The 10806-nt window shown below is 44.3% G+C and overlaps 1 protein-coding gene across 2 annotated transcripts in view; it reads left to right on the forward strand.

Annotated features, from left to right (window-relative positions):
- Positions 1–10806, forward strand: part of CRYBG3 (crystallin beta-gamma domain containing 3) — a 61788-nt gene that overhangs the window by 47007 nt on the left and 3975 nt on the right. Inside the window, exons 15-21 of one of the 2 annotated variants that reach the window (XR_014510569.1) lie at positions 183–215; positions 1285–1394; positions 1824–1970; positions 6792–6931; positions 8054–8177; positions 8464–8622; positions 9873–10032. Coding sequence is in view for 1 of the 2 variants with exons in the window: in XM_083438198.1 (XP_083294324.1) it covers positions 183–215; positions 1285–1394; positions 1824–1950; positions 6792–6931; positions 8054–8177; positions 8464–8622; positions 9873–10032 (853 nt within the window). In the remaining variant the exon portion in view is untranslated. The remainder of the gene's footprint in view (positions 1–182; positions 216–1284; positions 1395–1823; positions 1971–6791; positions 6932–8053; positions 8178–8463; positions 8623–9872; positions 10033–10806) is intronic. The other variant, XM_083438198.1, reaches the window with a different exon arrangement.

The following is a 10806-nucleotide window of genomic DNA, read 5'->3' on the forward strand; positions in this document are numbered from 1 at the left end:
GAGGAGGAAATTAGAACAGAATATGCCATGTACATATTAAGCGCATCTATGAATCTCATTTCATTTTTGCAAGTAGAAAATGAAGTTGAGCCTCCATGATGAATCAACAGTTTCTCAATAATATACTCATATACTCAATGATATACTCATATTTCTATTTTATATATTTATGCTTTTTGTAGGAGCCACTAGGAAATCATGAACCCAAACACTGGGTAAGTTCTTGTGAAATCACAATTATTAGCACCATTAATTTTGTGGGATATTGGGGTTAGATCAAGATTTACCCTTTTGTGAATGGAAGTTGCCCTCCGGAGGAAGCAGGTGTGGCTTTGAAGCCCCCCTCCCGTGTATTCTGGGATAGTTCCCCTCCCACTGAGAGCAGCTTTTCAGTAGTTAAGCTAAATAGGCTGTTTCAAAGGAAGGAAACTCATATTTAAATATTACACACACAATAGTGAGTTAAAACTAAACATGAATGGTAATTCCTAATATAAAACTAATCCTGGGTTTATTTTTGCAAGCAATTTCCTCTTTCTTCTTTTTACTGGAGAGAACTCAACTATTGTCCACTATTTTTTAAATCCCTGGGAAAGCACAACCAGCTGGTTGATTTTCCAGTTTCTCTTGCTCTTTTGCCCCTAAGGGTTGGTGCCAAGATTTTTTTATTATATTTTTTGCATCCTTACCAAGTTAAGCAAGTTACATGCTTACATCCAAAGCAGCTGTGTTGTCTTGCTCTCTAGCAAGCTTACATAATGTTTTTCAGTTGTACTAATGAGTCCATTCTCAGTTGACTAGCATTTCCTAGTCTACCCTACTGGAGCACATCCTGTGATGGAAGCCTACCACATTTTGTCAACTTCCAGGCCTAACTGGATGGTGTATACTTTTGCTGCCCATTAGGCAGTGCACTAGAAAACTTCACTTTCTACCAAAATCTTGATTTAGGCTGCTTAACCTTAATTGCATTTAACTGGGAAAAATTATATTGCATACTGCGCAGCTGTATTCCATAAATACGAACATTGCTAATAGTTTTCATACAGGCAACTGTTGTATCAACAAGTACATACTTGTTATCAGCAATCTCAGCAGAAATATCAGATCAGTTACAAATCAGCCATAATGCTATAGGGAAAATAACATGTTTTAAGTTCAACTTTTTCTTTTTAAAACTTCAGAATGATAAAACACTGCTTCTCTGTGACAACTACTTATTGTAATATATACATTTGTTTTCTAGTTTATACATTTATGTGTTGAAATTTTTTTTTTTAATAGCTTAAAGCTTTCAGCGGCACACATTTCAAGGGATCGTGTATAGATGTTACAAGAGAAGTTGCTGGTTTTGCATCATTTACACCTTGTTCTTTTAAGGTTCTTCGGGGATGGTGAGTTGATCTATTCACAATTTTTAAAGCAGCTTGGAAAACAATTACAATCTATTTACACCTTAAAAGTGAGAGAATTTTCAAGGCAGTTTACAAAAAAAAATTATGATAATGCTCCAATTATAATATTTGCTTATAAACTGTCTTGAAAATTATGTCTCTTTTGAGCTGTTAACTTATTTAGTTGCTAAAGCCTACAGTCAGATTTGTGCCATGCTTAGAAATAGGCCCCTAATTTCATGACCGCTAGTATCAAATTTATGTTGTATGCATTTATTTTCTGTTTATATACCACCAGACTTTTGTCTTTAGTTGTAAGTCCCTCGAATGAAATCAGTGTGTGTTGACAGATTCTGTTGATATTTTATTTGGAGAAAAACATAATAACCTATTACGACAGCTGACCTTTTCTTGGATTTATCCTTCTAGTTGGTTACTGCATTACCAGGGGGAAACTGCTGAGGATCAGTGTGTGCTGGAAGAAGACCTCTACCCTGACCTTACTTCCTGTGGTTGTCCAGCAGCTGCAGTCAAGTCCCTTAAGCCTCTTGAATATGTAAGATCTGTATTTAAAAGGTCTGTTTCATAGCCAGCCATACTCCAGGGAAGCCTATTAAATTCCCTGTAATTCAAATTCAGGGAAAATAGCATCTTGCAGAGAAATTGAAGAGTTGGGCTGCATATGCACACAGATATGAGAGAGAAAAAAGTAACTTACTGAATAGTACTTTGTTTGGCGCGGTGGCAGGGGGATACTTTTTTAAGGGTAAAGTCTAGTGCACAGGCAGGCATTGTTTGTCGTGAGTCCTACCAGGCCTCCTGCATTGTGCTGACAATGGTCCTGTCCCAGTTTCATGTCTCTGTCAGAAGAAAGTGGTAATATGGGTAATTGACAGGGGTTTCCCCTCTAATTTTATTTACATGCCAACTGCATGTTGAGGTGGCTCAGTTGTCCTGCATTTGGAGCAGTAGCAGCAGTGCAGGCAGGAAGCAACCATCTAATGAAATATTTGTTTGGATTTAAACAAATGATCTCCAGCCTATAATTTGTGCCAGTGTAATTTCTGTGGGTTAAACCACAGAGCCTAGGAGTTGCTGATCAGAAGGTCAGCGGTTCGAATCCCCGTGACAGGGTGAGTTCCTGTTGCTCGGTCCCTGTTCCTGCCAACCTAGCAGTTCGAAAGCACATCAGAGTGCAAGTAGATAAATAGGTACCGCTCCAGTGGGAAGGTAAACGGCGTTTTCGTGTGCTGCTCTGGTTCACCGGAAGTGGCTTAGTCATGCTGGCCACATGACTAAGCCAATAAAGCGAGATGAGCGCCGCAATCCCATGGTCGGCCACGACTGGACCTAATGGTCAGAGGTCCCTTTACCTTTTTAATTTGTTGAAAGGTTGCCAGGTCCCCCCCCCACTCCGATTTCTGACAGAAAAAAAGTTCTGCAGCTTACCAAGCAATCCATAATAGCAAGAACAGGATTAGCATATGATACAGCAATAGCTACACTGGTGTGGTGCTGCAAGATTCTTGTGACTGACACCATAATCCTAATTTATGTCTAATCAGTCAATCCTACTGAATTCAGTGGGGCTTACTCTTCAGTCATTGGGGTTAGGAGTGCAGCCTTGTTTAATGGGGAAATGATGTGTTAATTGGTGACAAATGCAAAGTGGGTAGCAGCAAATATATACCAGGTTTATTATTTCCCTGCCATAATCACAGGCAATGATATATGTTACCTGACTCGAGCAGTTTCTAAACCTTCAGGTTAGGGCATAACTGAAGTTTTTATAGGTTAAGTTGCCCGTAAAGGTACCCCTGCCCGTACGGGCCAGTCTTGACAGACTCTAGGGTTGTGCGCCCATCTCACTCAAAGAGGCCGGGGGCCAGCGCTGTCCGAAGACGCTTCTGGGTCACGTGGCCAGTGTGACATCGCTGCTCTGGTGAGCCAGAGCCGCACACGGAAACGCTGTTTACCTTCCCGCTAGTAAGCGGTCCCTATTTATCTACTTGCTCCCGAGAGTGCTTTCGAACTGCTAGGTTGGCAGGCGCTGGGACCGAACAACGGGAGCGCACCCCGCCGTGGGGCTTCGAACCGCCGACCTTTCGATCGGCAAGCCCTAGGCGCTGAGGCTTTAACCCACAGCGCCACCCGCGTCCCATGTTGCCCATAGTATGTCTAAATTGCCTCAAGTAGACTACCGTATTTTTCGCCCCATAGGACGCACCGGCCCATAGGACGCACCTAGTTTTTTGGGGGGGAAATAAAGGGAAAAAATTTTATTTCCCCCCCAGGTGCGCTGTGCTAATCCCGAAGCTTGGGGCATGCAGAGCTCAGTGCGCCCCAAGCTTCTGGGTGCCGGCAAGGTCTCCGCTAGCCGTGGGAGAGCCGCGCGGCTTTCCCAGGGCTAGCGGAGCGCAGCGCCAATCCCGAAGCTTGGGGCGTGCGGAGCTCAGTGCGCCCCAAGCTTCTGGGTGCCGGCAAGGTCTCCGCTAGCCGTGGGAGAGCCGCGCGGCTTTCCCAGGGCTAGCGGAGCGCAGCGCCAATCCCGAAGCTTGGGGCGTGCGGAGCTCAGCACGCCCCAAGCTTCTGGGTGCCGGCAAGGTCTCCGCTAGCCCTGGAAGAGCCGCGCGGCTCTCCCAGGGCTAGCGGAGCGCAGCGCCAATCCCGAAGCTTGGGGCGTGCGGAGCTCAGCGCGCCCCAAGCTTCTGGGTGCCGGCAAGGTCTCCACTAGCCGTGGGAGAGCCGCGCGGCTCTCCCAGGGCTAGCGGAGCGCAGCGCCAATCCCGAAGCTTGGGGCGTGCTGAGCTCAGCGCGCCCCAAGCTTCTGGGTGCCGGCAAGGTCTCCACTAGCCGTGGGAGAGCCGCGCGGCTCTCCCAGGGCTAGCGGAGCGCAGCGCCAATCCCGAAGCTTGGGGCGTGCGGAGCTCAGCGCGCCCCAAGCTTCTGGGTGCCGGCAAGGTCTCCACTAGCCGTGGGAGAGCCGCGCGGCTCTCCCAGGGCTAGCGGAGCGCAGCGCCAATCCCGAAGCTTGGGGCGTGCTGAGCTCAGCGCGCCCCAAGCTTCTGGGTGCCGGCAAGGTCTCCGCTAGCCGTGGGAGAGCCGCGCAGCGCCGCACAGCTTTCCCACAGCTAGCAGAGCTCTTCGCTAATCCCGAAGCTTGGGGCGTGCGGAGCTCAGCTCGCCCCAAGCTTCTGGGTGCCGGCAAGGTCTCCGCTAGCCGTGGGAGAGCCGCGCGGCTTTCCCAGGGCTAGCGGAGCGCAGCGCCAATCCCGAAGCTTGGGGCGTGCGGAGCTCAGTGCGCCCCAAGCTTCTGGGTGCCGGCAAGGTCACTTCCGGTTTTCGATTGTTCGAGAGCCAGAACGTTTGACTCCCAAGGCATTTGAAAACCAAGGTACGACTGTAATGTTGCTCATCCCATATGAAGAGTCCAGTTGGAGCAGTCCGAAGGCTGGAGCAGTCCGAAGGCTTCTCTAGTACAGTGTCCTGTTCCCTCAGTGGACAAGAGAAGCCCATAACCAGGGCATAAGTCCAATAGCCCTCTCCCATTCATGAGCCCTAGCAACTAGTATTCAGAAGTATACTTAGCCCATCTCTGATGGCTGTTTGTTTATTTTATGAAGTGCTGATTAATTGATTATCAGTACAACCAGCTTTTATTTGGCTTGTGTTGCCAACAGAATCTAAGGTCACTTCACTTTTTTTAGTTGTTTTAGTTGGATTTTTATTTTATTTTAAATCTGGCTAGGATTGACAGTAAACACAAAATGATATAACAAAAGATATGTGATATTAAGCTTACATATTCATAATTACTAGAAGCTGCCACATTAACAACTGTTGATATAGCTCTGACAATTTCTCAGTCCTTAATATAGTTGCACTGGGGAAAAATAAAAGGATAGTTTGAAGAAGACTGTATGGTCCAACTCCATAATTCTTTGATTCTATGAAAGTCTGTCATGTAGGTCAGAGTTAAATAGAATGTTATCTGTGGAACTGTCACCTGAGCAGAAAATAATGGCCAGAGCTGCTCTTGTGCCTTTGACAGAAGTGTAATGAGCAGAGATTAGCAGGAGAAGCTTTTCATGGGATAGAAATGATTGTTGTTGTTGTTGTTTAGTCGTGTCCGACTCTTTGTGACCCTATGGCCCAGAGCACACCAGGCACTCCTGTCTTCCACTGCCTCCCGCAGTTTGGTCAAACTCATGTTGGTAGCTTCGAGAACACTGTCCATCCATCTTGTCCTCTGTCATCCCCTTCTCCTTGTGCCCTCCATCTTTCCCAACATCAGGGTCTTTTCCAGGGAGTCTTCTCTTCTCATGAGGTGGCCAAAGTATTGGAGCCTCAGATTCAGAATCTGTCCTTCGAGTGAGCACTCAGAGCTGGTACCTCCTAATGAGTGCTAATCAATTAGGAGTTGAAAGTGCAGAAACAATGGCCAGTTTAAAAATTGCCAACCCTAATTGTTTGACAATTCCACTCATGATGTTCAGTGGGGGTTACTCCTAGGTAGGTGTGCCTAGGACTGTTCCACAATCTCTGTTGTTGCTGACAATGTTGTTGTTCATCCAAGTTTACCAACAATTTTGAAAACTGATCCTCTAGGCCAGGCTTCCTCAACTTTGGCCCTCCAGATGTTTTTGGCCTACAACTCCCATGATCCCTAGCTAGCAGGACCAGTGGTCAGGGATGATGGGAATTATAGTCTCAAAACATCTGGAGGGCCAAAGTTGAGGAGGCCTTCTCTAGGCTGTGCCATTGTTTGGCTATCTTCTACTTTCAGATTTTTCAAATCCTTTTTCTCTGCTAGCCTTAAAATGATCCAGCAATCATGGACACAGTTTGAATAAGTTGAAGATGTTCATGTTTTGAGCTCTAGTGGGGGTTCAGGGCTCTGCCACTATGGAATTCCTGACTGTGTTCATGTAAACCATGGGGTGGGTGGAAGCTACCGCTGGCAGTAGACAGCATATCCCCCCCCCAAAAAAAAACCCAGTGTTTCAGAGGCCAGGGAAGGGATAGAACTACACCAACCAAGGATGTGCTGTGTCCTAAGCTTGTCCAGCCAAATCTAGGCTTCTCTGCTGTACTTGTCTGGACCTGGCATAGCAAAAAGGTAGTTTCCCCACCTGCCCCCTCCCCCACCTTAAGCCCTGGCCACCATGAGTTCTGGGGCCCCAAATGCAGTTGTTCTGCCACTCTATTAAGCCTCGCTGCTGGCTTCTAACAATTTGCAATGTTCCTTAACTTGATTTGTTCAGAAGCCAAATGTGCAGTGATACCTGTCCCTGGAGGGAGTTGTCACCTTGCAAGTAGAGACACTAGCGAAATGGGGAACTACCTTCACAGCGGCATTTGCTGTGCAGATGTTACCAGCTTTTCTCTTTTCTGTAGGTTTTTGCCGAGCCTTTGATCAGCCTTTTCGCTTTGGAGAATTGCGAAGGCAGAGAGCTGCACTTGCAAGAAGCAGTCAGTTCAATTCTGAATAAGGATCTTCATTTTCTTACCCAGTCTGTGTGGGTAAAAAGTGGGCTGTAAGTATCACTTTATTCTACAGAGTAGAAGTCCTAACATTGCACAAGCAGGATGACACTGTTGAGCGTCATCTAGTATTTCCATAAGAAGGAGTTGCATGGAATACTGTATTCATCCAAGTGCTTTTTGGGGATACACACACAGTAAATGTGCATATATGTAGTGAAATGTTTAGTCTTGCAGCACTTCATTTTGTAATGGCAGAAGTGAAGATCAGAAGAATTATTTGCTAACATGTTTCAAGCAGGACAGAACAAGCAAAAAATGCAAGAATGGCTGTCTTAGATAAAAGCATTTAACTTGCAAAACAGGAAACACACAGCCAGCCTTCTTTTAGAATAGGTAGAGGAGGAGAAAAATGAAAACCTGCTATATAATAAATTTCAGGTTTCCAACAACTATGATGCAATGTCTGTTGTAAAATAAATGTCGCTCTTTAAACAACATAAGGCAATATTCTGCCTTGAAAATACCCTTAGAAGTTACAAATATAGGCTACAATGCCACATTACTCATCCAAGGTATTTTTAAATGATGGAAAGGGGGAGTGTTCCATGAAGAAGAAAGCAAAGGTCTGCTGAGCATATGCTAGGCTGAAACAACTAAAAGAGATTTTCACTTAGAATTCTGGGGGGATTTTTTTTAGGATTGAATTAGAACTGAAATTAAAGTTGATTTGAATTTCTTCTGCCCATTCCCTTTTCCTTCCCCTGTGATAGGGAGACATGTTAGAAAGATCTCTGGGGAAATGCCAACTTGCTGCCCAGAGCTGTTAAAATAACCAGAATCCTATCTGAATGGGAGGGCGATACTCCTTTGTGAACATCTGACATGGTAGTTTGGTCTCTGTTTCATTATAGTTGAAGTTGGCAAAGGCTGCTTGCTGTCTTTCCTCACAAATCAAATGTTTGGGTCCAACCTTGTACCTGTCTATTTGTAAGTAGGCTTCCCTAAGATGTGCATAGAATTGAAGCCTTAATGGCTTACAACTCAACATCTAGTATAATGCGATCGTGCGAAGCATGAGTATATTTTCAGTTAAAAACACTTTACTGCATATTTTTGTCTGGATGAAATTTTACCGCATTAACATAGTTAATTCACATTCTATTTTGAACTAGATGGATAGCATATGAAGGATGCAGTTTCTTAGGGAAGCAACGTCTCCTTGAACCCAGCAAGATTTCGAACTGGACTCAGTTTAGTGGCTGGAAAGTAATTGGCTCCCTTCGTCCTGTAAAGCAGGTACCAGTTACAATGTCTGTTTCTTCTCACAGAATACATGCATCTTTTTAAAATGTTGATCCTACATTCGGCAAAGGTAGGGAGTTCTTTTCTGCTGAATGGAACCTAAACCATGTCCAATTCTAGTATTCATTTAGTTGTGGAAGTACATTACCATTTTTATGCATGCAGTATGCAAACAGAGGTTGTATGTTTACATCAGAAGGAAAAATGTATTTGTGCAGATTTATAACAGAGATACATACCTGTCCCTGAAGTGTGTGGTAATTATTCTTTTCTGTTTCAGCCAGCAGCGTACTTCAGAATAAAGAACCGATCCCTAGACAAATACCTGACAGTTGCTGGGAATCTAACGGATGCAAGAGCTGCATCATTATGTCTTTCCCCATTAAATGGCAAGACTACTCAGTTCTGGCGCTACTGTTCTGGACTTCTCAAGTCCAAGGTACTTTGCTAGCAGCTGAAACGGCAATGTCATCATCCTCAATTTTGTCTGTTTATAAAGCCCAGCCATTTCTTCTTCTGTGCAAGTAGGCACCAGGGCAATGTGATGGGCAGTGGAAACACTTTAGGTGCTTAGGAATGCTAGCTAACCCTTCCTGCCTTTTCCCTCTCACAAGTCCATAGCTTGCTTCTTCAACAGCCCAGGTTCCAAATTCAAGTTTCCATTGCATCCACAAATTAATGTTTCTAATTCATACGAATAAGGCTTTGAAACTGCAAACTTTTCAGGGTGAAATGAGGTAATGTATTTTAAAAGCAAACAGCACACTGTGTCAGAAAAATAAGGGTTTTGGTTTTTTTAATAGCAGCCTTCATGGGAGAACAATTATTTTGACTCCTGTATCATTTTCAAGTTCAAATGCATTAGCTCTGCATGTGATACATTTCCTTGCATGAATGTCTCCCTCGGAGAAGAACCTCTCTAAAAGGTTACTTTAGTGTGTGTTTTATCATTGGAGTGTGCTAATTTGTACCAGACTTCTCAGACCACCTTTATCATGCATCTGCAAAAAACAAAATTGAATAAGGAAAACCATGCCTTCTAGCAAGCACACTACTAAAGATGCAATTGCTACATTTTGCTTTATGGTTAGGCCAAACCTGCCGTAATCCCCTCCTTTTTTAAAAGTTTCCTTCTTGGCAATTGTCCTCAGCTACGTATGTTGAATTTGATAGCACTGAGATCACTGTCTCCGTTTGTTCAACGCTTAGAATCTGCTCCAGGTCCTAGGCACCATTTAATTCCAATTGCCTTAATACAACTAGTCACAGATAGACCTGTGTCTGTAGAACAGGGATGGGGAACCAGATGATTTCCAGATGTTGCTGGAGACCCATGTTCCTCTGCCCCAGTCAACATGGTGGGCGTTAGGAGTCCAGCAACATCTGGAGGACTGCAGGTTCCCAACCCCTGCTATAGAGCATACGCATGCCTAACAATGAACTTTGGCCTGTTGCACCAGTCGTTTTTTACTCTTCATACCGTGCTTTAAACTGCCTACTAAAAACAGTGATACCCTTTACTCGGTGAATCAGTTGTTTATTTTGGTGGTATGATGGATCCAGCCTTCTTGTTGCTGGAGACTATATTCCTGCTACTGTACTTTTCTATAGGGCATACCTCTGTTAGAAATAAGTAAATATTAGAGTCCACCAAGGCAATGAACAAATTCTTTCCCCCAATTTATCTAGGTTAATGATGCTTGCCTTGATGTCATTGGAGGCAGAGATGTTCCTGGAGCTAAAGTCGCATTGTGGGTAGAGCATGGGAAGGCAAGACAGAAGTGGCTGCTCAACAGAGATGGGACCATCAGCTCATACCTCAGTGACCAACTGGTTCTTGATATCAAAGGTAGACTTTAGCTATTGTTTTATATGCCCCTTTAATTTGGTACAAAAATACAAGTCTTCACACAATTGTCTCCTCACTCCCCTTTTAAGGCTCTTAAACTAGATTTAGGTCATGTCAAGCTTACCCTGAATAATTGTCAAGCTTACCTGGAATAACTTAGAAAGTGGACATAGTGAGCTCTTCTGCACACTGAGGTCACGAATGCATTTAGTCCATCTAAATAGCAATATCCTTAGATCTTTTCGCAACTGAAGTTAAAAGGCTTCATCGTCAAAACCACATTGGATACTCGAATCATGAAAATCATGCCTCCTAGGAAGTATTTCACCAGAAGTAATTGCTTCATTTAGCTTTAAGCTTAGTAATGCTCAAAGTTCCTTGGTCCGCTTTCTGAATAGGCTGGCCCTTGTCAGTATCAGACTTGATTGCCCAAATAATGTTTATAATTGTCCAACTTAAGAGCAGGGTAGAACTATGCAATGAATGTATTTGTAGGGGATCATGACAAAAATCCAAAGAGGTGAAAGCACTTCAAGTTAAAGAGTATGTGCCAGAGATAGTGACACCATGTATAGGTGTTTATCCACTGATGCTAGAAGCCTATAAGCCAGAACAAGCAAGCTGTAGTGCTTGGTTTTAAAGGAAAGCATAGTGGAATGCTTTCCAGTGGCACACTATCTCTGGGTACAAACGCTGTAGGAAAGCCAGGGAAGGGTTAACTGGAGGTGGTGTCACTGCGAAAATAAGATGCTGGGCTAGATTAGATGAGCCTTT

Source organism: Podarcis tiliguerta, assembly GCF_965153285.1.
Source record: "Podarcis tiliguerta genome assembly, chromosome: 4".
Classification (NCBI taxonomy): Eukaryota; Metazoa; Chordata; class Lepidosauria; order Squamata; family Lacertidae; genus Podarcis; species Podarcis tiliguerta.